General features: G+C 46.5%; 1 protein-coding gene and 1 non-coding gene across 2 annotated transcripts in view; one reads left to right on the top strand and one right to left on the bottom strand.

Annotated features, from left to right (window-relative positions):
* The window catches only part of DNAH3 (dynein axonemal heavy chain 3), a 660,573-nt gene that overhangs the window by 395,934 nt on the left and 238,558 nt on the right, over window positions 1-26,081 (bottom strand). Inside the window, exon 16 of the mRNA XM_078665068.1 lies at window positions 11,604-11,757. Coding sequence (XP_078521194.1) covers window positions 11,604-11,757 — 154 coding nt within the window. The remainder of the gene's footprint in view (window positions 1-11,603; window positions 11,758-26,081) is intronic.
* Window positions 10,059-10,245, top strand: LOC144786298 (U2 spliceosomal RNA). Its single transcript, XR_013602114.1, has one exon. It is a non-coding gene; the product is annotated as a U2 spliceosomal RNA (small nuclear RNA).

Below are 26,081 nucleotides of genomic sequence, written 5' to 3'. Positions count from 1 at the left end.
AAAGGTCTCTCACTCTGCTGTCTCTCACACACTGCTGTCTCTCACACACTGCTGTCTCTCACACTGCTGTCGGTCTCACACTGCTGTCTCTCTCACACTGCTGTCTCTCTCACACACCATGCTCTCCCACACACCATGCTCTCCCTAGAACACACACTGCTGTCTCTCTCACACTGCTCTCTCTCACACTGCTGTCTCTCTCACACTGCTGTCTCTCTCACACTGCTCTCTCTCACACTGCTGTCTCTCCCACACTGCTTTCTCTCTAACACTGCTGTCTCTCATACTGCTGTCTCTCTCACACACACTGCTGTCTCTCTCACACACACTCCTGTTTCTCACATACTGCTGTCTTTCTTACACACAATGCTGTCTCTCACACTGCTGCCTCTCACACTGCGTGTGTGGGTTTCCTGCTCATATCTGGAGGGTGGGCGCTGCTGCATTTCATGGGTATTATTTTTTACATACTCCCCAGGGCATTAGTGGTAGCTTCAGAAGCTTTTGTTTTGGGGGGAGGGATGATGGGGTCAGATCTCTGCCCAAAGCCCCAACCCCTCTTCATGACCTTGTGCCCTAATGCCTCGTAAAAGCAATTGGCTTATGATTTTGTCCCTTCATAGACACATCCCCTATAAGATCCTCCCCCCAAACCCACTCCCCCCATTGTGGAATGTATCTGCAAGTTGGCTTGCCTGGGCAGTAATTTTGTGGTAGTCAATGGATCACTGCAAAAATAAAGTGCTGCAGGAAGAAAGCGGATCATGCAAAAACTGAGATTTTGCACCTGATTCGCATTTGCATTCTACGGCTAAGAAAAATTTATTAATTGCCCACGCAAACTGAGCCACACACACACACAGAGACACCCACACACACACAGAGACACACACACACAGAGCCACACACACACACAGAGCCACTCACACACAGAACCACACACACACAGAGCCACACACACAGAGCCACACACACAAACACACAGAGCCACACACACACACACACACACATAGAGCCACACACACACACACACAGAGCCACACACACACAGAACCACACACACACAGAACCACACACACACACAGAGCCACACACACACACACAAAGCCACACACACACAGAGCCACACACACACACACAGAGCCACACACACACACACACACACACACAGAGCCACACACACACACACAGAGCCACACACACACACACACACACACACAGAGCCACACACACACACACACACACAAACACACACACAGAGCCACACACACAATCAATCAATCAATCAAAATACTTGTAAAGCGCTCTACTTACCCGTGAGGGTCTCAAGGCGCCGAGGGGAGGTGGTGCCGCTACTGCTCAAAGAGCCAGGTCTTGAGGAGTCTTCTGAAGGTGAGCAGGTCTTGGGTAAGCCGTAGGTGGGTGGGGAGGGAGTTCCAGGTCTTGGCGGCGAGGAAGGAGAAGGATCTGCTGCCGGAGGTCGTTCGTTGCATGTGGGGGATAACGGCGAGGGCGAGGCCGGTGGAGCAGAGCTGGCAGGTGTTGGTGTAAAAGCTGAGTCTGCTGTTCAGGTAGGCTGGTACGGTGTTGTGTCCGTGGGTGAGGAGCGTGAAGGTGATCCTCTTGTCGACAGGGAGCCAGTGTAGGTCTCTCAGGTGGGGGGTTATATGGTTGCGGCCGGGGACGTTGAGGATCAGTCGGGTGGAGGTGTTTTGGATGCGTTGGAGTCGTCGTAGTGTTTGCCCGGGATTCCTGCATAGAGTGCGTTGCAGTAGTCCAGCCTGCTGCTGACGCGGGCCTGTGTCACTGTTTTTCTTATTTCGATCGGGATCCACTTGTAGATCCTGCGAAGCATGCGGAGGGTGTTGTAGCAGGAGGGGGAGATGGCGTTGACCTGCTTCGACATGGAGAGGGAGGAGTCGAGAATGAAGCCTAGGTTGCATGCGTGGTCCGTGGGTGTCGGTGCTGCTCCCAGCGTGGTCGGCAACCAGGAGTCGTCCCAGACGAAGGGGGTGGGTCCGAGGATGAGGACCTCCGTCTTGTCCGAGTTCAGCTTCAGACGGCAGCTCCTCATCCAATCCGCGATGGCCTTCATTCACTCGTGGAGTTTGGTTTTGGCGATGTGCGGGTTCTTGGTGAGGGAGAGGATGTGCTGGGTTTCGTCGGCGTAGGAGATGATGTTGAGGTCGTGCAGGCGGGCTACTTGAGCGAGGGGGGCCATGTAGATGTTGAACAGCGTTGGGCTGAAGGATGATCCCTGGGGTATGCTGCAGATGATGTCAGTGGCTTCAGATCAGAAGGGCAGGAGGCAGATGCTCTGGGTTCTGCCGGAGAGGAAGGACGTGGTCCAGTCAGGGGTATTCTCTTGCATTCGGCTTATTGGAGGCTTGTCATTAGTGTGCGGTGGCAGACCGTGTCGAAGGCGGCTGACAGATCCATGAGGATGAGGGCTGATGTTTCGCCGTTGTTTAGCTGGCGCCTGATGTCGTCTGTGGCGGCGATGAGGGCTGTCTTAGTGCTGTGGTTTCATCTGGGACGGGTCTAAGATGTTGTTGTCTTCGAGGTGGCGGGCCAGTTGTGTGTTGACGATTTTCTCGATGACCTTTGCCGGGAATGGGAGCAGGGAGATTGACCGGACGTTTTTGAGGTCTGTGGGGTCCGCCTTGGGCTTCTTGAGGAGGGCGCTGATCTCGGTGTGCTTCCAGCTTTTCGAGAATGTCGCTGTCTCGAAGGAGATGTTGATGACCTTCCGTAGTTGGGGTGCGATGGCTGCGTCTGCTTTGTTGAATACGTGGTGTGGGCAGGGGTCTGACGGTGATCCAGAGTGGATAGAGTTCATGATCTTGCGTGCCTCGTCGTCATTGAAGATGGACCAGGAGGTCAGGTGGTTGGTGCGGGTGGTGTTCGCAGGGGGGGTGGTGTCTGGCGTAGTCGGGGTGCTTGTGGTTTTGAGGCTGTTTTGGATGGCAGCGATTTTGCGGTGGAAGAAGGTGGCCAGTGAGTCGCACAGTTCTTGTGAGAGCGGGATGTCGTTGGCGTTGGCGCTGGCGTTGGGGAGTTACTTCACGATGCTAAAGAGCTCTTTGCTGTTGTGTGTGTCTCTTGGCGAATCTGATGAGGTGGTGATGTCTGCGGGTGGCGTTCTTGTGGGCTGCGAGGCTCTTCGGTGTGCGTTCGTGGAGCCAGTTCTTCTCCAGTTTACGGCATTCACGTTTGGAGGTCTGGAGCTCTTCGGTGAACCAGGTGGCTTTCTTGCTGGTGTGGTTGTTGGAGGGTTGCTTGAGTGGGGCGAGGGTGTTGGTGCAGTCGATGATCCACTGTCTGAGGTTGAGGGTTGCGGTGTCTGGGTCGGTGGGGTCGGTGGACGGGCTCTGCGCGAGGGTGGCGGTCAGCTGGTATTCGGTGACTTTGCTCCAGCAGCGACGGTGCAGCTGTTGGGTGCGGTGGTGCGTGGTAGGTTTCTTGAAGGTGAAATGGACGCAGTGGTGGTCGGTCCAGTGGAGTTCAGTGGTGTGGTTGAAGGTGACGTGGGTGCTTGTTGAGAAGACGGGGTCGAGGGTGTGGCCGGCGCAGTGGGTGGGAGCAGTGACGAGTTGTCTGAGGCCGAGGTTGTCGATCTGGGTGGCAGAGTTGGCGTTGTTGTTGTTCTCGAGGTAGAAGTTCATGTCCCCGAGGAGGATGTAGTCTGTGGAGGCGAGTGCGTGGGTGCTGGCGAGGTCAGTGATGGAGTCAGTGAACTGTGCCCGGCGTCCAGGGGGTCTGTAGACGAGGGTTCCTCTGAGGGTGGTGTGGGGGTCGGTGCGGATCTGGAAGTGCAGGTGTTCGACGGTGTTGAGGGTGTCGTCTTTGTGGGCGGAGACCTTGAGGGTGGACTTGTGGGCGATTGCTATTCCTCCTCCAACTCCGTTGGTGCGATCCCTGCGAGTTATCTTGTAGCCGTCCAGGGTGGCTATGGCGACGTTGGGCGCCGAGGAGTCGTTCCACCAGGTCTCGGTCAGGAAGGCAACGTCAGGGGTGGAGGTGTCGAGCAGGTCCCAGAGCTCAACTGCGTGTTTGCGTGTGGAGCGGGTGTTGAGGAGTATGCCTCGAAGGTGGTTGGGTCCAGTTCTTGGATGTTTGGTAGCTCTGTCGCAGGTGAAGCTGCCGGTGGGGCAGGAAAAAGGTCCGTGGATGCGTTTTGGGGCGGCCTGGAAGCAGCTGTGGTCTCGTCCAGCATTGAGTGCAAGGAGGGTGCAGGCGTCGTATCGGAGTCTGGCGTCATGGCGTTCGCGGGGTTCAGGGGTTCTGGAGCTGGGCGCGGACGGGCTTGCCTCTGGGGCGCCCGCTGCGTGGCCGTCATATAAGGCGGGGAGGGAAGGAGGATCAGCTGGGAGGCGGGAGTGGGGCGGCGAATGGACGGCGAGGGGGCGAGGCCGCAAGGGTGCAGCGGCGGGAATGGCACAAGGATTACAGAAGAGAAGGAGGAGGGGGGAGACGCACTGGACGCAGAAGGAAAACCCACTAAAACACAATTACAAAATACATAAGGCACAAAGCACAGAGTTACAGCAGCACAAAAATGTGGCAACAGTGAACCACAAACGAGGAGCACAGTACAGCAGTCAGGCAGCAACGAGCAGGGGGCACAGCAGGCTCGAACTCACAGCGGAGCGGCAGCGAGAGGGGAGAGGTACTGGCACACAGGTGGAGCTGTGCAACAGGAGGGGAGCAACACACATAGAGCCACACACACACACACACAGAGCCACACACACACACAGACCACACACACACACACACACACACATAGAGCCACACACACACAGAGCCATGCACACACACAGAGCCACACACACACACACAGAGCCACACACACACACACAGAGTCACACACACAGAGAGCCACACACAGAGAGACACACACAGACTCACACACACACACAGAGCCACACACACACACAGAGCCACACACACACAGAGCCACACACACAAAGAGCCACAAACACAGAGCCCCACACACACACACACAGCCACACACACACACACACACACACACACACACACACAGAGCCACACACACACACACACAGAGCCACACACACACACAGAGCCACACACACACAGAGCCACACACGGAGAGAGCCACACACACACACACAGCCACACACACACACACACCCACAGAGCCAAACACACACACACACACAGAGCCACACACACACAGAGCCAAACACACACACAGAGCCACACACACACACAGAGCCGTCGGTAGAAGGAGGGCATGTTGCGAGCCCCAGATCATCGTCCCGGTGAGCCCAATGCAGACCGGTCAGCACCCTGCAGCAGGAGCGAGTGATGAGGGGGAGACAGGAGGCAGCACACTGCAGAGAAGTTGGAGACTTGAGAAAGAGCTACATCTGAGGGGAGCAGGACACACGGGACGGGAGACTCAAGGACAATCAGCAGATCTAGAGATGGGGACAGGATTATTTGTGAAGCCCAGGTGACTCAGGACCTTTGGGAGCAGTCTTGAGAGGGAAGCAGAGTCCAGTATTTACCGGTAGGGGCCGGACTATGGACCAGGGGGCGTGGATGGAGGAGGAGGAAGAGGAGGGGTAAGAAGAGGACGTAAGGAGGGGGAGGTGGGCATGCGGTCTGCAGATACTTGATGGGGGAATCCTCCGAACAATGGCCGGATAGAGCATGATAACGCACACACACAGGGTTCCAACGCAGAGTTTTTCAAGGCCATGTTTTCTGCATTTGCGATTTGTATGTGTTTGCTTTATTTATTTTGACTGCACACCGGTTTCCTTCCCAATATATTAGAGATGATGTGATTTTGGAGGGTCGCACAAGAAAAGTGCAATTTTACAAGACAGTGCAGTTACAGTGAGGGTCTTTGACCAATCAATCCTGGGTCTGTGGACATCTGGAGCAAAGCAAATGAATACGATACTGAATAAAGTGCCACCAATACCGTTTCCAGTATTATGGGGCACACCCCTCCTTAGAGGAAGTAGTGCCCTAGTATTATTATTTTTTTGTAGCTTTTTTATACACCACTAACATTCTTAACCAGCTCTTCCTGTGAATCGAGGAGTTTGGTAGGAGGACTTACTTTGTGATGGAATTGCCTTCTTAAGTATACAGAGCTTGCATTAGCTGGCGTTCAGCACTGGATGAGAATATGTGGCCGAAGGTCCAGGACTGCTGAATTAGGAGTTGTGGGAACCAGGTTCGAGCCTGGGTGTGGGATTAACATCCTGTGATTCTGGGCAAATCACTTAATCTCCCAGTGACTCACAAGAATGAATGTGTCCTTGAGTAACGTAACTGGTGCTCATGTAATGCGCTCAAATACCTTTGTGTAGAGTTCGCGCTATATAAACCCCACCCCCCATAAAATTGCCATGCACCCTATCAGCAATGAACCTACACCAAGGAGCAACTGTCTGTACTCCATTCCTGAGTGTGGAACCACAGTCCACACTAAAATTAATACATTCTTAGTGTTATGTTACATTTCTTTGTTAATCAATGTGAAACACCAGCATACGCGTTTCAATGGGTATCAAAGCTAAGGTCCCAGTTGAGGGACGCTCCTGAAAGGCTGGACAGCCGCCCCGGTGCTTGGAGGAGTCAGGGGACATGCTTCCAACAGATGCTACAGCTGCAGAGGCATGCGCTGTGCGAGTTTGACATCGCTGCAGGGGTGTCTGCACAGAAATGTTGGACGCGAAGGCCTGGTGGAGCCCAGGGCGAATGGGGTAGGGTGGGTTTAAAGGCCCATTTCATAGACTCGTCTTTTGAGCTTAGCTCGCTACCAGCTGGGCCTGTGTTGCGCTTGTAGCCCGGGCCGTGTGCTCATCTGCAGCCCCCTGCCCTGCCAGTGTAGATATAGGCATTGACCGTACACAGTGCGTTCAACATACACACTCATGAGAGCCCCTCCCCTGCCCCATTCTCCCCTCCCCCCGGTACGGGAGATTAGCAATCAGTAACTCCTGCGGGTCCGTTTGCCAAGGATAAGCAGCGCAGGGGGTTAATTAGGCTTATATGCATTTACATCTTAACGCTACTAATTCCCGATTTAAAAACAACCGCAGTGAAATATAAATAAAGAAAATGTAAATAAATGAATGACTGAATTTGATCCCATTTAACACAACATGCAAGGAAAGACACATATGAATAGTAACTTGTTCTTTTATCGCATAATCGCGATAACTTTTGCTATGGTTAAAGATCAGAAATCATTACGGTTGACCATGATTGCTGTTTAAAAACAGCACAACATTCAACTGTTCTGCAGAAAATCGAGTTAATTGAAGTCGACGTTAATATGTTATTTGAGGAAACATTGTGAATTGTACGATCTCTGTTGAAATCTGGCTGCTACCTGGTGCCACACGCTCAACCCGCAACTTTGCGTTTCATCCTGCTGACCATCCATTGTGGTTTGGGAAACAGTAACTTATCAGTTTAGAGGGACAAGGTCTGCTATGTCAGTCTGTGAGGAAACTTAGGTTTTCTATACCAGGGGGTGGATGCGTTGGCATTATGGGAGATCTGGTGAGGGGAGAGGATGTGGTTCGTCAGCTAGACTGGCAACTTTCGTGCTGGGGTACCAGGTTTGAGCCTCAGCATTGGCTCAGCATCATGTGATTCTAGGGGCGGGGCTTAAAGTAGTCATGTAATCTCCTCGTACCTACCAAAAATGAATGTGTCCTTGTGTAAGGTAACTGATGCTCATGTAAAGCGCTCCAGTACCTTGGGGTCGAGTTCGCGCTATGTAAATCAGCAAAGAAAATCATGGAGGGTGGTGTGCCAATCTGGAGGGACTGTGCCAATTCAAGAGACCTACTGTGTGTGCCAATCGAGGAGAGACACAGGGATCTTTCTGCAGAGAAGTGTGATTCATGAGAGTTCAAGAAGACGGAGCTCGGGATGACGGGCTATACCCGCCAGGCTCAGGGCTAACGAGGCTGTCTGTGCCGATATCCCAGGAGCTCCCACCTTCACGGTGCCTCCACGGTACCCTTATAATACGTAGTTCACGATCAGACCCCTGATGCTTTAATGTCTCAGTGTGCCTCCGCCCCCACGTGGGGTAGTTTAGTTACTCGAGACGGAATGCCACCCTCACATAAAATATGCTCTTATGCGGGAGAGGTTTATCTCTCAGACACGCAGTCCCCAAAGCCTCAAGGGAGGTATACTTCTCATACCTTAGGAACACAATGCACCCCGGTGAGACAGGGTCGGGCAGGCCTGTGGTGAGACCTGGCAGTGCGGAAGGCTGATCAGACATGACAGTGTGTGGGCACAGCAGAGTTCTAAAAAGGAAGTCAGACGAGCCGATCCAAGTGGGCCGTCTTTGAAAGAGAAAAGTGTACGTCACACTAACCTCTTTCCCAATGGCTGGCCACCGTTTAGCATAAACGGTGACGCCGGCCAATGGGAAAGAGGGGCGGGGCTTAAAGCCTGCTAGTCAAAGCTCGTCAAAATCATATGATCTCGCCAGCGAGACTGCGCATGCGCAGCCTACGCAGGCGAAACCTAAAAAGTCAGGAAGTGTATATTAGTGGAACAAAGCGCATCAGGCCTGTCAGAAGGGGGTGTCAGGAGGGGTGTTATTTCTTTAGTTTTTAAGAGCTCCCAATTTTTGCCACAAAAAATGATTTATGCATTTTGAACCAAGCCTAAAACCGTTTAAACCACTAATGAACACCAGACAATGATATGTGGCTCTACATGATTTTTTTTGCCTCAGGCCCCGCAAAAACTTCTGACAGGCCTGAAGTGCATGAGGTGGTCTCAAAACTAGACGGCCCTGGTAACTGCCAAGCTTGAGTAATGGCAGCACTTACGGTGGGCTCCTAATAAAAGCTTTGGACCACTGCACTTGTTTTGTTGCAAATTAAGGAGTGGATATAAACCACTAATCAGCACTACATTTGCTCTAAAATATGTCCTGCCTTGTGCTCACCAAGTGCCTGTTCCAGTCCTAGTCTAAAGATAGCAAGATTTGAGGGGCATATTTACTAGGACGGCGAAAAATAAACGCAAAGCGCGCTTGTTTATTTATCGCCGTCTATTGCAGGAATTTATCGCCCTGGTAACGCGTTATTAACAACACGTTACTCCAGGGCGATAATATTCCACGGAATTGGGACAACATCGCTGGAAAACCAGCGATGTTGCACCCAAAACGGAGATAGCCTTGGTGATACGACCCTGTGGTCGTATCACCATAATCCACCTCCCATGTTAGCTATGCCTTAGTCAGGAATTTAACAGACGTTAAATTCCTGCGTTAAGGCATAGTTAATGGGATTTAAAATATCGCTACCCCTCGTTGACGATATCACGAAGCTGGGGTAGTGATATTTTCCCATGGTGTTTTGTAAGGCACGCCTCCTTTGCATCCCATCTATCAAAGTATGGTACGAATACATTTACATGAGGGCCCCCAACATGCCTTGATTTTTAGCTAGACTTTAAAACAAGGCAAGGTGCTGCATAAGGAAACAGAGGTCCTGTTCTTCCAAAATGTCAGTCAGGCTACAATCACGAACAGGGGTGAACTACAGATCCTCAGGAACAACATCTTATCCTTGGCAACCCAACCCAGTAGCTTGTTCTACAAGTGATCCACAATGGGAACATTTTCCTGTCTTGAAACGTTGATGCAGCATTCATCTCTTTGGAAAGTCTCAAGTCAAAAGTGGAGCAATGAAAGTAACAATCTTCTTGTGACCTTGTTTTGTCTCACTCTGTTTTCTCTTTTCCCAAGCTATTGGTGCCTTTTTCAATAATGATATATTTATACTCTGTATATCTGAGCCCCCTAAGTTTCTATTCATATCTAGGGAGCTCTTTACTGATATAGAGGTTTTGTCTTTCTAATATTAAAATCCCAGGCTTACTACCACCCCAAGCTTTCAGACAGGGTAGAATAATGGCCTGCCTCAGCCTGCAACTGTTTAGAATGTTATGCTAGTGTTGTAATAAGTTGTTACTGGTGGCCATTGTATCTCCTGTGATTGCAGAGAGATACTTATTTTAATAAAATCGTCTTTTCTCAGCTTTTGGTTAAGATTAATTTTAGTATCTATTCGTGTCATTTTCATGTCTGGTGTGTCTTCTTTCTGAGGACCACATTGTAAATGTATTTGTGGAACAAGAGATGACATGAGAGTTTTCTCTGTCCTATTATGGAACAACTTGGTTCTGCGATGGCAGCAGGAATGGCCATCCAAACATATGAATAAAATAAATGAGAAAAACAAAGTAGTTAAAAACCTAGGCACCCTGAAAATGTGATCCTGGCAAATTATATGTTTAAATCTAGGTTGTAAGGTGCGGAGCAGAATTTTTTTCCTCGCTTGTATTCGTCAACGTCACGTTGGTGAGCTCGAGCAAAGAAAATCCACCTTCCAGGGAGATTTTTCCTCATTCGCGATCGTCCCCATCAAGTTGGCATGAAAAATCAACCTCCCGGCGAGATATCTCAAAGCGGGCTGTCAGATTTCTCATTGCGAGTGGTTGCGTATGCTCGCGACCGCTCGCGTTGAGAAACAGTCCATTCGCGTTGAGAAAGCTGCAGCTCGAGTAAAAATCTACATGAGTGGCAGAAAGGAAGTAGCGCCCGCTTGCGCTGTGCAAGGTGGGGTTCGCAATGATTGCACAGTGCCGACAAGCACCTGGCACGTAAAATCACTGCAAACAGCATTTATCTAACACACTCTGTCGCTTGCGGAGCTCTGCCTAGCGCCGCAGAGGTTTTTTGCACTTCACCCAGGCTTGCTTTGAAGGCAAATGTATTGAATGCTTCATACAGTCTTTTGTTACTGACAGTATGTCAGGAAGTGTCGTAAGTGAGGCACCAGAAGAAACTTTGGCCCTCAATAGAAAGTGTCCGAAACCCGCACATGGACTTACAAAAATTGCTGGCCCCAAAATGGGGAATATAATAAAGGAAACTGAACTTACACCTAAATCAAGTGGGTTTGCCTGGTTCCAGTAGTGTTTCTGCAGACATTGGCCACCTGCCCTGATCTGCTGGAAAATATCCACAGAAACCACTGAGGCTTTACTAGGTGCGTTTCCATAGAAACGCCTCGTCAGGGTATTCACGGGGATACCACTCCAGAAAACTCATATTTAGGGCATTTGGCTAATCAGAGATTACTAGATATGTCAGTAGGTAACCAGTATGATAGAGTGATTATTTTCTCTGTTACATAATTGACAAACTGATTCACTTGTTCAGCATTTTTCTTCCACTAAATCAAAGTTGGATTACAGGGCGCCCATCAACAAAACATTGAAAGTACTCACCTTAGGGCATATATCGGAGATGTTTGTGGGCATTTACTGTAAAAAGAAATGGATTTGCTGGAACACCTAGGCATATAGGATTGTGTCACAACTTGGTGGACAGTATTTTAGATTGATTGAAATGTGTGTTCTGCATAGGGAGCAGATTACCAACTCAGGCAATCTATTTACATTGTACAAATGTTGGCAAACAAAACAGGTTGATATACTACAATTTACTTAAAACCCAATAATCAGAAGTTTACAAAAGGAGACCAGATTGATTTAATAACACAAACCTCAAATTCCAGTGATGCTTTAGTCAGATTGGCATCCAGCTCATGCATTTTTTCAACATTATTCTTCATTTCCTCCATTGTAACTTGGTCACGTTTTTTGAAGTATTCTACGTCTTTGCTGTACCCCTGCAACTTTTTTTCAAATTCGACGCGCCTGTAATTAGGAGACATTTTTAACAACTACTTTTATAATATTTTGAGAAATAAATCAACTACGTATCTACAAAGGCATGTTTCTTGGGCTACTGAGAACCTCATTGCAAGTAGCCCTAGTGGTAAGTGTGATATTTATTGTATGGTAAGTTATTTATCAGGAGCAATCAATGACAACAATGTCGACTATTCCTCTAAAATGGGGAATAACGTGCAGATTTTGGTGCTTAAAATCGGTATGTCCGGTATTTGTCCAGCCATTTTTCTCGCGATTACTATGGGCAGCTTTGACTGGCTGAAATGTATCTGAGGGATATATGTTTTGTAGCACCCTGTATTTATGTGGTGAGATAAAGTCCACAAATTCATGAATCCTACATGTGCGGTAACAGGAATTCCTACACTTATCGGAAATAACAGTCCACTCCTAATAAGGATGTAAATGATTTTAGTGTTCATTATAAGGTGTACTCATTGTCCAGTCATTGATAGCTTAACAGACTCTAGAGAGCCTAGATCTGTGTGGCAGCTGCTTCGAGACAGCACTTCATGATCAAGCTAATCTTGCTAAACTAACAGACGAGTTGATAGTTGTAATGGAAATAGCATAGAAAATATAAGTGCTTCTGTATTTGACTGACTACAAACACTAGTGTACTGAAAAACATTTTGTAGCAGAAAGAGGCTGCTACAGCTTGTTTACTAAACAACATTGTATAGATTGTAGATATTTGAAATCAATTATTTAAGAACTGAAACAGATAGTGTTGATTCACACCACCTAAACTAGTATATTTGTGATTACTGAAAACGATAATTAGTTTGGATCCCAGGACTCTCTCTACACACACACCATTTTCTATCTTAGAGGTCTGGGTTTAGAGAGGGTGGTTGTTTAAAGTCTCCAGTAACTCATATGCACCAATGGTGTTAAATTGATAGGCTTCGGAGTCATGCAAATCATGATATGGCAAAGTGTTACAGTCTGGATTGACAAGTTTAGTCTGGCTGCTGTCAGGAAATAAGGCATTTTGTCTTAGAACATTCATCCCACATCCATGTTGAAGGAAGAACTACCAAAGATTGCACAATTAAATATGGACAATAGGAATACTGTGGTAGAATATAATGGAAAAAATATTGAAGACAAAAATATCAAAGGTAAGTGCACATAAAGGGCTATAGATTTATCATACCTAACGCCAAATATACGTACCTTGAAAAGATATATATTTAGATACATATGTAAATATATATATATATTTACTGAAAAAAACAAAGGTTACAGGGATGTTATAAGCAGGAAATAGATTTAAATAACCTTAGAAATTCACTCAAAAAAACCTAAGGTTACAGGGTTGTTATAGTTAGGCTCAGATTGCACTCAACAAAAACAGTGAAATTCAGCAGTTATAGTCACCTGAGCTAACTATAATGTATGCCCCTGCAATACACTGCTTATGACCTCACATATTACATCACTCATGCCATGGTCAGTGACATCACTGATGACATCTCACATAACATCAGTGATGACATAAACCTTTCGAAAACACTCTCAATCACTGGATGATATCATCAGTGATGTCATCAGTGGTATCACTGACCATGTCATGAGTGGTGTAATATTTAATGTCATAAGCAGTGCATTGCAGGGGTGTAAGTCATAGTTAGCTCAGTTAACCATAACTGCTAAATTTCTATGGTGTTCTGTGTAAAAAATCTGTGCCTAACTATAACGTCCCTGTAAATTTTGTTTTTTTTGTGAATTTCTAAGTTTTCTAATATGGCTTCTTAACTGTAACGTCCCTGTAACCTTTGTCTTTTTAAATGAATTTCTAAGGTTTGTTTGAATTTCATTTCCTAACTAAAATGCCCATGTAACATTTCGTTTTTTCAGAGAATTTACAAGGTTTTTTTAAATTGTATTTCCTAACTATAACCTGTAACCTTTGAGAGTGGGTGCGTGAATGGCTGTGTGTGTTGGTGAATGACTGTGAGGCCTGAATGGGTGAGTGAGTGGCCGTATAGGTAAGTGAGTGGGTGTGTGAGTGGTTGCATGGGAGAGTAAATGACTGTGTGAGTGACTATGGGTGTGTGAGTGGGTGTGAGTGTCTGTGTGGATGTGTGAGTGGTGCTATGGGTCTGTGAGATGGTGTGTGAGTGCATCTGTGGGTATGTGAGTTGATGTGTAAGTGACACTATGGGTCTATGAGTGGGTGTGTGAGTGTGTGGGTCTGTGAGGGGGTCCATGAGTGGCTGTGTGGGTTTGTGAGTGAGTAGGTGTGTGTGTCTGTATGTGTATACGTTATTGTGTCAGTATGTGATTGGATGTGTGGGTGCATGTGTGGATCTCTGAGTCAGTGCATGAGTGTCTGTGTGAGTCTGTGAGTGTGTCTGTGAGTAGGTGTGTGAGTTCCTGTGTGAGTCTGTTACTGGGTATGTGAGTGAACGGGTATGTGAGTGGGTGTGTGTCTGAATGGGTTTGTGAGTGGGTGTCAGAGTGTCTGAGTGGGTCTGTGAGAGTGTCTGTGTGGGTCTGTGAGTGACTTCATGAGTGTCATTGCAGATGTGTGAGTGGGTGTGTGAGTAGTTATGTCTGCCATCCCCTCCTGACAACTACACTTTCTACCACTACTAGTATTACCTCTACGGCTGCCATCCCGATTATATCAAATAAGGTCGTCCAAATCTACAGTGTTTACCTGCAAAAATGGCGTAAGCTATGAGCTTGCTTAAAAAATATCAAAACCAGCTGTTTATCCCTGAACAATACAATGGGTGTCAGGGCTGGGTTAGCAATGGTGTTTTTTTAACATTAAGTCATTTAACCAGTCCAGTAGAGTAATTATAATACAACCAGAACTGAACTCTATAGCAGGAGGTCAATAATCAGCAGAAGAAGCTGGATACGAAAATGTCCTTGGAGAATACAATTTGGTAAAAATCCAAGAGACATTTATTGGAGATAGTCTCGGTTCATAGGACACAAATTCACTCCCATCTAAATATTTACAGGCTACAGAACTAAGTTTCCTTCTCAGAATCAGTGTGCAGGCTTTTTTTTTAATGAGTTTCTTTGAAAACCCAGGATAATGAGAGCTTCTAGTTACAAGCATACCTGCAATTACAAGATCTTCCCTTTATTTCCATAAAATACCTGCTACTAATGCCTCACGTGTAATTTTACAAACCCCTTCTTTACTCTGCAAAAAGATGTCTGTTCATTCTCGTATAGTAGAAAATACAGCTGGGTAAACCCACTTCCCTTGCCAGAACCCATGTCTTTACCCTAATTTAAAGAAAAAAGGGCATGCAATGTAAATTAGTGCACATGAACTTGGCAAACAAAACAAGTCAGACAGGAAGGGGGGGACAGGCAACTAACAAACTAACCTCGGTGAATAGATTGGTACGCACAATAGCATATTTGGGGTAGGTCTTTGCTGCATATAGGCGACTTATTGTTTGATTTTGTACACTCAGACGTTTTTCATGGTCAGCTGAGAGATCGTCTTGTTTTCCCACAGCGTTGTGTATGTTGAAAACAGGCCACGTCCCCAGTCATTATAGCTCTATTTGCAGCAGGAAGGTAAGCGCAACAGTGCGCATCGATTACATATTTTCTCACAACAATTTTCAGCTGCAGCTCAAGTACTTTTTGTTTGTTTTATAGAATTGTCTTTTTTCTGAATTATTGGTGGATTATTGAGCCCAGAAATTTATATATGCAGGTTAGTCATTTTAGGTGCATGGACAGTATTATGCACTCATATGTTTTGGACAGTTAGTCATAAGGATATACTTGTTGTTGTATTTTCATAGGGAAGCTCCATCTACCAGGTGCTTTTCAAATATTAGCATTGCATCAATGAGGTATTTTACACCTATCTGAAGTTTGGTTTTCTTTACCACATATTCAACACACACACTGGGTGACTTTTTTTGCATCAGTTCTTTCAAACCCACCGAGATTGTTTTTTTTTTTCATAACCAATTTTATTATGAGTTCAAGCAAAGCTCAACACAGCCCTCCACAGTCAGGAGGAGACTGTCAACGACAGATAGAAAGAGACACATCATTAGTACAGCATCGAACCCAGCGTTATATAGTGAATGACAGCGAACTACCCCACCCACCCAACCCCAAAAACACCAACCAGCCCCGCCCGCAGCTACCCACCCCTTATCCCACCCTAACCCAGAGCACGTGATCACAGTCCAGCAACATGATATAACCTACAAAGGTGGAGCCGGCCAGCAGCCTAGAGTGCGGGATCCACATCCAGCTGTAATGCATCATCAATGTCCACGGGGGGGTCAAGGAGCAGGCCCCGGTATTCCGCCCACCGTTTCCAGATTTTGTAGTGTTTGCGGGGACATCCCTGGGCTTCAAAAACAGGCTGCTCTAGTCCCATGAGGAAGTCCAGGCCCGCCCTCCAAGCCCCGATTGGGGGGGCGCGCTCGCTCTTCCAGGCCTGTGCCAGGTCTCTCTTCGCCACCACCAGCCCCAGCAACAGCAAATGGCGTTTGTAAATATTGCCCCCAACGTTCTCCAGAACATGAAGAAGGCCCAGCCTGGGGGTACGGGGCAGGTCCCAACCCAACACCTCTGACAGGCAGTCCCAAACCCCAGCCCAGAATCGAGTCAGTCTCTCACAGGACCATACCGTATGAAACAGGGTGCCCTCTTCAGAACCACACCTCAGGCATTCCGGAGTCGCAACAAGGCCCGCCCGCCATAGGCGGTGTCTAGTATAATAAGCCCGGTGGAGGTATTTGAACTGGATGAAGCGAAGGCGGATGGCTATAGCAGCACCACGGGGAGATTCCAAGGCCTCACGCCAGTCGTCATCATCCAATGGACCAACATCACCCTCCCAAGAGGCTCTCAGCGCCGCGAGTGAAGGGGAACAGTGGGTGACCAGAGAGCGATATATCTGCGAGACCTTCTTGTCACCTAGGTCTCCCATAAACAGCTTAGCCTCGATAGGACTAAAATCAGGGAGCTGTTCCAGGCCCACCAGGCTAGGAGTAAGAGCGTGGCGAAATTGAAGGTAGCGGAAAAACTGGGTCTTGGGCATGCTAAATTCGGAGCTAAGATCCCGAAAGGACTTTAGAGTAGTACCCGAGAGGACATGACCTAGGGACGAGATCCCAATTGCATCCCAGCCGTCAAATCCGGACAGAGACGCCAGTGCCGGTAACAGGCCATTGCGCCACAACGGGGTTTCAGCTGTAAGCCGACCCCACCAACCCACCCGGTGCAGGGCCCGCCGCCAGACAGCGAAGACCACTTGGGTGACTTGCGGAAGCAGTCGCCTTCGCCGAGCCGAGTACAGCAGGGTGTGAAGGGAGGCGCCACCCATCAGTGAGTGCTCAAGGGCATAAGCCGGATCACTACGGTCCCCATACCACCACTCGTTAAGCACAAGGAGATGGGAGGCCTGATAGTAAGACAACATATCCGCGGCCGCCAAACCGCCGCAGTAGGTAGAGAGGAAGCATGTGCGCAGCGCTACCCTGGCGGCACCGCCAGCCCACAGAAACCGGCCCAGCACAGAATTAACAGTACGGAACCACTGCGGATCAACCTGGAAGGGATGGTTCTGCAGTTGATATAATAGACGGGGCAAAGCCACCATCTTGAAGATGGCCGACCGGCCGTAGATATTAAGAGGCATGCGCGTCCATGTCTTGACGTCCAGTTGGACCCGATCCCATACCGGCAGGATGTTCCGGTCCCATGCCACTGCAGGCGAGGCAGAGAGGAAGACACCCAGGTACTTCACACCCTCCACAGCCATCTGAAGGGATGCAGCCCAAGGGCAGGCCACTGCGGCACCCCCCAGCACCCACATGGTCGATTTGCGCGGGTTAAGGAAGAGCCCCGATGCCCGACCAAACTCCTGCATCAATTCCAGGACACGAGGACCCGTACGCTGCAGGTCAGTCATGAAAAATAGCACATCATCCGCGTATAGAGCTATGCGGTCTGAATGATCCGCGCCCCAGACGAAGCCACGGTAGAGCTCATCGCGGCGCACCCTGGCGGCCAGCGGCTCCATGGCCAGCGCGAAAAGGTAAGGGGAGAGCGGACACCCCTGACGCGTGCCTCTGGACACTGGAAAACGAGCCGACGCCGTCCCCGAGATACGCACCGAGGCCGTGATCTCAGTGTAGAGCAGCCTGACATAGGAAAGGAAGATCGGGCCAAGGTTCAGCAGCGGCAACAGAGCAAAAAGAAAGGTCCAGCTGACCGAATCGAAGGCACTATCAATATCAGCCAGCAGGAGCGCCGCCGGGTCCTCCGAAGACTCAATCGCTTGTATCGCGGCCTGCGCCCGTCGTATATTGTGTCTCGTCGCCCTGCGCGGCATAAAACCCGCCTGATCTGGGTGGACAAGGGCTGAAATGTGTGGAAGTAAGCGGTTTGCCAGCGCCTTTGCCAGGAGCTTGGCCTCGAAGTTGATGAGGGATATGGGGCGATAGGAGTCATGGCGATCAGGGGGCCTACCTGGCTTCAAAAACACCACTATTTCGGCATGACGCCAGTCCGGTGGGAGGCGGCCATGCTCTCGTGCCTGTTCCAGGGCCCGCAAGTAGTGCGGCCCGAGCTGTAGATGGAACTTCTTATAAAATTCGCTGGGGAATCCGCTCGGCCCCGGCGCCTTGCCTACATTTAACTGACCCAGTGCATCACCCAGCTCCTCAGCCGACAGGGGAAGGTCCAGGGCCTCGCGCACCTCATCAGAGACAGCAGATGGGGGAACCGATGCAATATAATCCGCGATAATGGCAGGGGAGAGAGTCTCCCGAGAGGCATACTGGTGCCCATAATAGCGCGCAAAACTCGTTGCAAGAGTTGCCGGATCCGTGATCGCCACTCCTGCACCATCAACAAGGCCCGGCAGTGTAAGAGGCTGCAGGTTCTGTTGGCACAGCCTATGGAGCATGGTGCAAGACTTGTCGCCCCACTGGTAAACCCTGCTACGGGTGGCCAACCACGCCTGACGAGCCTCGTCCAACAGGATCGAGGAATAGGACTGTTGCGCCTGTAGGAGTAGCCGCAGTGCCATATCATCGGGCGCCACGCTGTGCCGAGCCTCGAGTTCCTCCACCCGCTCTGCGGCCAACCCACCGAGATTTTTAAACCCACTTAAATCTCACATCAGTTTGGCATCTGTAGTAACTTGGGAGTTTTTTATGAATTACCTACGGTAATTGGGTAATGTTGCTCCAACGTATTCGCTATTTATGTTTCATTGTTATAAGAAACTGGGTATATATGTTTATATTTTCTCTTTACAGGACGTCCCTGAGGAAGGGACTACTTAGTCCCGAAATGCATTGGGCATCTTATGAGATGGTTGTATAACTAACATGATGTATTGTACATAGCAAATTCATATTGAGGAAACAATGAAAGTGAACATTGTATTGCTTAATTAACTTATATTATTGTTTTGTTTATGCTATTGTCAATGAGAAACAAATAACAGTTTACGTTGAACAAAGTGTACAGTGTTGAAAATTATTAAGTATTGTTATCAGGTCTAACTTGAACGAAGGAGTAGGGTTTTTGTGAACAGTGCACAGTGCATGCAAGTCACCGTACTTGCTATAGCTTTTTTTCACATGTCGATCAGACCATAATGGAGTGACAATTGAGTCCACAGATGGACTATTTTGAGTATAAAAGGTGACTTTTCTTGGAGGAGGGATGCTTTTTGGGGAATTAATTTGATGACTTCAAGCAGGGATCATTCTGGATTCAATCTGAGACCTATCGCAGAGCTCCTTTTCTTTTCCCCTTCTACTGGCACTATTCGCTGATGAACCTCACTGCTGGATGATTTGGAGCTGTTTGTTGGAAGACCAGCCCAGAAATGTTCCTGATAAATCTCCATTCCCTTTGCCAATGCCCATGAACTTTCCTTGTGTGGACTTTAACCAGAACCTTTTGCCCATTCTTAGAGAACTCCCTGAACTGTCCTTCTGCTCATGCTGGTGGTAGGAAACCCTAGCCTACCTATTCTTTCATGAACTCTTTTATTTTAACAATAGATTTATTTGAATTAAATGTGTGGTTTTATACTACATGCTGTGAGACGTATGACAGAACTGCTTAAAATGTTACTTATTTGAATTGATTTTGGATCTTCAATATAATAACCAAATATTGTAAATTTGTCTGAGTCTTTCATTATTTGTGTCTTAAATGCTCTGTCCACTGAAACTGTGCTTACAAAGATTTGATTTCTAAAGCATGAAATATATAGTCATAGATTGTTTGCTGAACATCTGATTCTTCAGCGCTTATTCTGCATAGCTACAGCAGAGCTACTGATTTGTATGATCCTTCCTAGATGGAACTTTATCAGGAGGTTTGCTCTTCCTGTTGCCGTTCTTTACATTTATAGTACGGTTCTGAGGGTGGTGAATTTAAATGCGATCACTAACCTGTGAGTTGGCTACCAATTATTGGTCCTCAATTGGTGGCAAACTGTTTGTCACGCTAATTTCTTACCCCTCACTATGATAAGCAAAGTCCATCGAAGGACCAATGCCTCTGTGGGTAAAGTTTAAAATCTCATTGGATGACTAAGTTAGAGAGATTGAGCCCAGAACCAATTCCCCTGCAACATGTATGTTATATATTGTATTATGTTATGTGTTGTGTTATGTTATGTGTTATATTATGTGTGATGCTATGTTAAGTCATGTTATGTTGTTTTATGCTATGCTATGTATTGTGTTCTGTGTTATGTTTTGTGTTATATTATGCTATATGTAATATGTTATATTTTATGCATTATATTATGTGCTATGTTGTCATGTGTTATGTTTTTTGTTATGGTTTATGGTATGTTATACATTATGTTATGTGTTGTGTTATGTTATGGGTTATGTTGTTTTACTGTTTAATGTTATGTGTTATGCCATGCGTTATATTATGTTTATACGTTTATTACGTTTATGTTATGTGTAAACTCATGCATTATATTATGTTTATTAAGTTTATGTTTTACAATTATATTATGTAGTTTTGTGTTATGTTGCGTGTTATGTTATGTTATGTAATGCTGTGTTGTTTGGTATGCTATGTTATGTGTGATGTTATGTCACATGTTATGTTATGTGTTATGTTATTTGTTCTATTATGTGTTGTTATATATTTAGTCCTGGTATGTATTATGTTATGTTGCGCGTCTAATATGTTATGTGCTGTGTTATGTTATGTGGTATGTTATGTATTCTGTTCTGTTATATTATGTTATGGTATATTATATTATGTTATTATGTTTATGTTATGTTACGTTTTGTGTTATATGTTATATAATGTGTTGGTATATGTTGTGTTATGTGTTTTGTTATGTTATGTGTTAAATGTTTTGTTATTTATTTGTGATGTTATGTTATATTGATTATTATGTTTATTTTATATGTTATTATGTCATGTTATATGGTATGCATTATGCTAAGTGTTATGTTAGATGTAATGAGTTATGTGATGTGTTAAATTATATTGTATATAATTTCATGTCTTTTGTTTTATGATATGTGTTATGTTATCTGTTATGTTATGTATTATGGTAAATGATAAGTTATGTGTTATGTTAAGTTTTATGTCATTTGTTATAATATTTTTTATGTTATGTAGTATGCGTTTTTATATTATGTTACTACGGTATGTTATTTTTTATGTTATGTGAAGTTGTGTGTAATGTTAATTTTTATATTATGTGATATTTTGTGTTGTGTCATGTTTTATGTTATGTAAGTGATATATTATGTTTTGTTTTGTATTATATTATGTTATTTTGAGTGTTAGGTTATGTTATGTTGGTTATTATGTTATGTTATGTTATGTGCATTGTTATGTGTTATATTATGGTATATGGTATGTTATGTGTTATGTTACTTGTGTTCTTATGTTATGTGTTATATTACAGGTTTTGTTATTTATTTGTGATATTATGTTGAGTGTTATGTTATATGGCAGTCAAATAAACTTTATTCGACTATACAAATCATAAGCATACAGATAAAAAGTTAAAAACAGTACAAAAGATAAGATCTAGGGTGAAATGTTTGTGCAATAAATGGCAAATGAAGCAATCAGAGCTATCACTATATGATACATTACATTACATGACAAGACTCACTGTCTTCCTGTGTAACCAGGTGCTTAATAAATGTTTTTATTATCATTATTATTATTATTCAAAGCATAAAATAGGGAACAGTCACATAAGCCTTTGCAATCGTTTTGGGCCCCACAAGTCACATTACGCCCAAGTGCACTCATGTGATGTAAAAAGATTTTATCATTTTAATTTTCCAGCCATAATTTGCTTGGAAGGAATGTGCCACATCTACCTCAAGAATTTCGGTGATGGGTCAGAGCAAAGGATTTGCAGGGCTATGCTGTGTGATCTTATACCCATGTCCTTACAAAGCAGTTCCAGCCAAACTTTGCGAGGGCCGGCATAAACAGGGCAGGCAAAGAGCATGTGCATTATGATTCTACATATTTGGTACACATGTGGAATTTATTGTTCTAGGTGGAAGACCATTTGGATGTAAAGCACTTCAGGGGCAAGGATCCTGATCTGAACTGGAAATAAAGTTTTCAGTCCCAAGGCTTTTTCATGATATCCCAGTAAGGCTCGGGCATGGTTTTATCTGTAGAAAAAGCCCAGAGAGTGAGGTGGGGTCATGGCGCCGAAACTTTTCATGTGCAACCATTTCCCAAATAGGTTTCCTAGAGGATGTTTTTTGACGGGAACCCTGAAGTAGAAGGGGAATCCTACAGGTGTGATAAGCCCATTTCAGTAATCAGACTTCTCAAATCTCGCAGCCAGCTGATTTTATGGAAACAATCCAAGTTGATAATATCCCTCATGCCCTCTGTACATGCTGCCAGGTCCGACGTAGACCATATTCTACGCCAGTTTAGAATTAACCGTAGCCTGACTAGATCCATCAGGGCTCTCCTGCCTAGATCATTCCTTAGGGGAAGGGTAGGTATATTCTGTGGAAGACTGGTAATCGCATGCAGAAACGTATTCTCCACGACTATTAGCTAGGACAGGTTCTCTAGGCCCCACAGCTCAGCTCCATAGAGGACTGAACTCACCACATTGCTGTTATAAAGTTGGAGTTCTGGTCTAAGGGGCTTGTCTGAGAGGTTTTAAGTTCCTGTCGAAGGGTGCCAGCTAACTGCCGATGTTTTAGTGCCATGACTTCAATTTGTGGCTTCCACCTCATGTCCTTCTGAAGTTTGATACCCATATAGACAAAAGCATCAACTTGCTCCAGGGGAAGCCTATCCATCATAATTTTCCCCTTAAAGGATCTATGCTGGTTAAAAGCCATGAACTTTGTCATGGCTGCATTAATTTTAAGACCTCGAACGAGACAGAACTCTTTGTAACGATGGAGTGCACGCTGCAATCCACTCGGAGGTTTGGAGATTATCAACTTGTCATTCACAAACATTAGAATGGGGATTTTTCTTCTAGCTAAGACAGGAGCGTCAGTGTGGGTGGCATAAAGAAAGTTTGTGACTCCAATTATGAAGAGAGAGAACCATGTGGGAGCCAGCACACATCCTTGATGGACACCCTTTCACACAGGGAAGGGATCTGTCTTATTTACTACTGCCCCAATGTATTTGTGCATAGTTTTTCTCATGGAGGCGGGCAATCAAGGAAAGTAAGTCAAGTGGCACCCCCATCTCCTTCAGGACCTCCCACAATTTGTTCCGTGAGATCAGGTCATAAGCGATTTGAGGTCGACAAAGGCAGCATACATGCTACCCTTGCTGAGAATGATTATTGGCCCAATATAAGAACAAACCGAAAGACCTGCTGAATTGTACTAATATGAGCCCTGAAGCCTGCCTGGAGAGGGGTAAGTAGGGTATTAGCATCAATCCAGGCCTGGTTCATGGCCAAAACAAGCCTGGACTCCACTTTCTGTATCAAATCTATAAGGCGTATTGGCCTATAGTTACCAGGCATGGGTTTGTCTTCTTTTTTATATGTAGGAATTATCTCTGCCCCCGAACGCTGGGCCCGCGCCCGAAACCGGGTGCTCCCCCGAGGCCGATCATAGCTAAACTGCTGAATTACAGGGACAGGGACACAGCCCTCCGGATTGCTCGGGAAAAGAAGACGTTGCAATATGAAGGTTCCGACATTTCACTGTATCCAGACTTCACTGCGAAGGTTCAGGAGGAACGCAGGCACTATGCTCCCTATAAGAAACAGCTCCGCGAGCTCGGTCTGGACTACGCCATGCTATATCCGGCGAAATTGAGGATAAATCGGCAGGGTCATTTACAGATTTTTACAAACCCCAGGGACCTCCAAAAAGCACTGAAGGTCTGGACCAAGGAGCGTAGAGGCAGCCCCCGGAGTCAGAACGGCGAAGAGAGCTGTGGCAGCCAGCTGGAGAAACAAGACTAAAGACACTGAAAGGCCCGGAGTATATGCCCCGAGCTGAGATCTGGAGGTCCGTTATGCACCTGGGTCTGGCCTGGGGGCCCAGCAGCAGCGCGGGCAACCTCTGATTGTCTGGACGCTCGAGATCCTAGACTCTATGAGGGGGGCTGCGAATGCCCGGAGGCTCGGTCTAATGGGCGAGAATGTTCCATTTTCCCTCTTCCCTACACACTTCGTATATTTAATGTAAAAGCACGTTAGCTTGCAATTTACTAGCTGTGCAGAGAGGTGTGGGATAGTGGGCCTGGAGCTCTCCGAGCAGTAATTGAGTTGAGCTGAGGGTATGATGTTTAAGTTTTCTGAAAATTTGTTGGCACATGTTGGGATGCAATCCTAGGCGATGGCGCGGGGAGCGATGTTTGCACAGGTACTAACCTAGGGGAAGACTACTACTCCTGTCAACCTCGGCCCCGGCGCTGTATGCACTGTTCGTTCCCACTGGGGACATCCAGAGTTTGGTGGGATTAACATGGGGGGGGGGGCTTACTGACAGGCTAGGCCAAGTTGGGGTTGGTCTGCTGTGGGTGGGGGGATGTGGGGTCTGTAGGGGGGGAAGCTGCCGAGTTGGGGTTGGGCAGGCGCAGATTGAGAATAAGGCATGCAAGAACTTGGGAGAACGAATGGCTCTCTGTAGAATGGAATAATCAAAAATAGAATGGACACTAGTATCTACAAAACCATTGGTTTGTACTCGAAAACCCTCATAGACATCCTGATTTTATCGTTGCGGTGTATCTTTTTTCCGCCCCACCAGGAGTCGTGGCGTATTCATAGGGTAGTCGATTAACGTGCTGGGTGCCAGCCTCACCCGAGGCTATCTCCGGTACAAGTAGAAGTGTCCAGAAATAGTGAGAAAGGAGGTAAAAAATAATGACTAGCCCAAAAAGTTATTTATTGAAAAAGAAGAGGGGTCTAGGCACTATCAGTAAAAGGAATTACGATATGAAGGCAATCATGTTACTGGATTACCGCATGTCTATAAAAGATATGTCAACATGTTTCAGCTCTCTAAGCCCAGCCGGGTCTACGGAGCTTTTGTCAGGACAAAAACATATACAAAAAAGAAATTGGATAAAAATAACTCTCACAACTTGTGTAGTTTTTGTTGATAAGTGTCGTTGACTTATACTCAGATTTCCAATGCTGTGGAAACAAAAGCCAACAATATTCATTATATATGTGGCTACTAATCTAGGTTATGCAAGCAAACATGTGAAAATTACATGTGGAGCACGAAAAAACTCCTTATTGGGAGCAGCCGCCATGTTAATGGTTTAAACGCAGTGTCGAGGAGGGAGAGGAATTTAAAACAAACGTCTGAGCTAGAAGTTACAGTCTAAGTTAGAACATAAGCAATGAAGTTTCTGCACGGGGCCTGCTATCGAACACATTACACTCTCTACTGGATATGGACAGATTTTAAAGCCCTTAAATAAGTGGTAGTTTGGAACCATACGCTATCTGTAAAACACTTCAAAAGTTATAGTATAATTACCTGTATTAAGCTTGGTAATAGCTTCAACAGGGGTCAAAGAGTCGCTTTTGGTCTTTGCTGTTAGGGTTACAAACGGGTCCCACGCATTAATAAAACCGCTAAGTCGCTTACCAGATTATGGAGAACAGGATTTGCTGCCATTCTTACCCACGAGGAACGGTGTAGATTCCCCTGTGCTGACTCTGCCCCTGGCTATGGGCGTTTCTCTTTTTGGTCCGTCTTATAACACAGGGCCTAGGCATCAAAAACGGACTACAGTTTATACATAGAACTCCATGTAAGATGGATGCCTCTCGATGTAAAAACGAGTGTTATTCA

This window comes from Lissotriton helveticus, chromosome 10, assembly GCF_964261635.1.
Source record: "Lissotriton helveticus chromosome 10, aLisHel1.1, whole genome shotgun sequence".
Lineage (NCBI taxonomy): Eukaryota > Metazoa > Chordata > Amphibia > Caudata > Salamandridae > Lissotriton > Lissotriton helveticus.
Note: the sequence above shows the minus strand (reverse complement) of the source record. Positions and strands in the feature narration are given on the sequence as shown.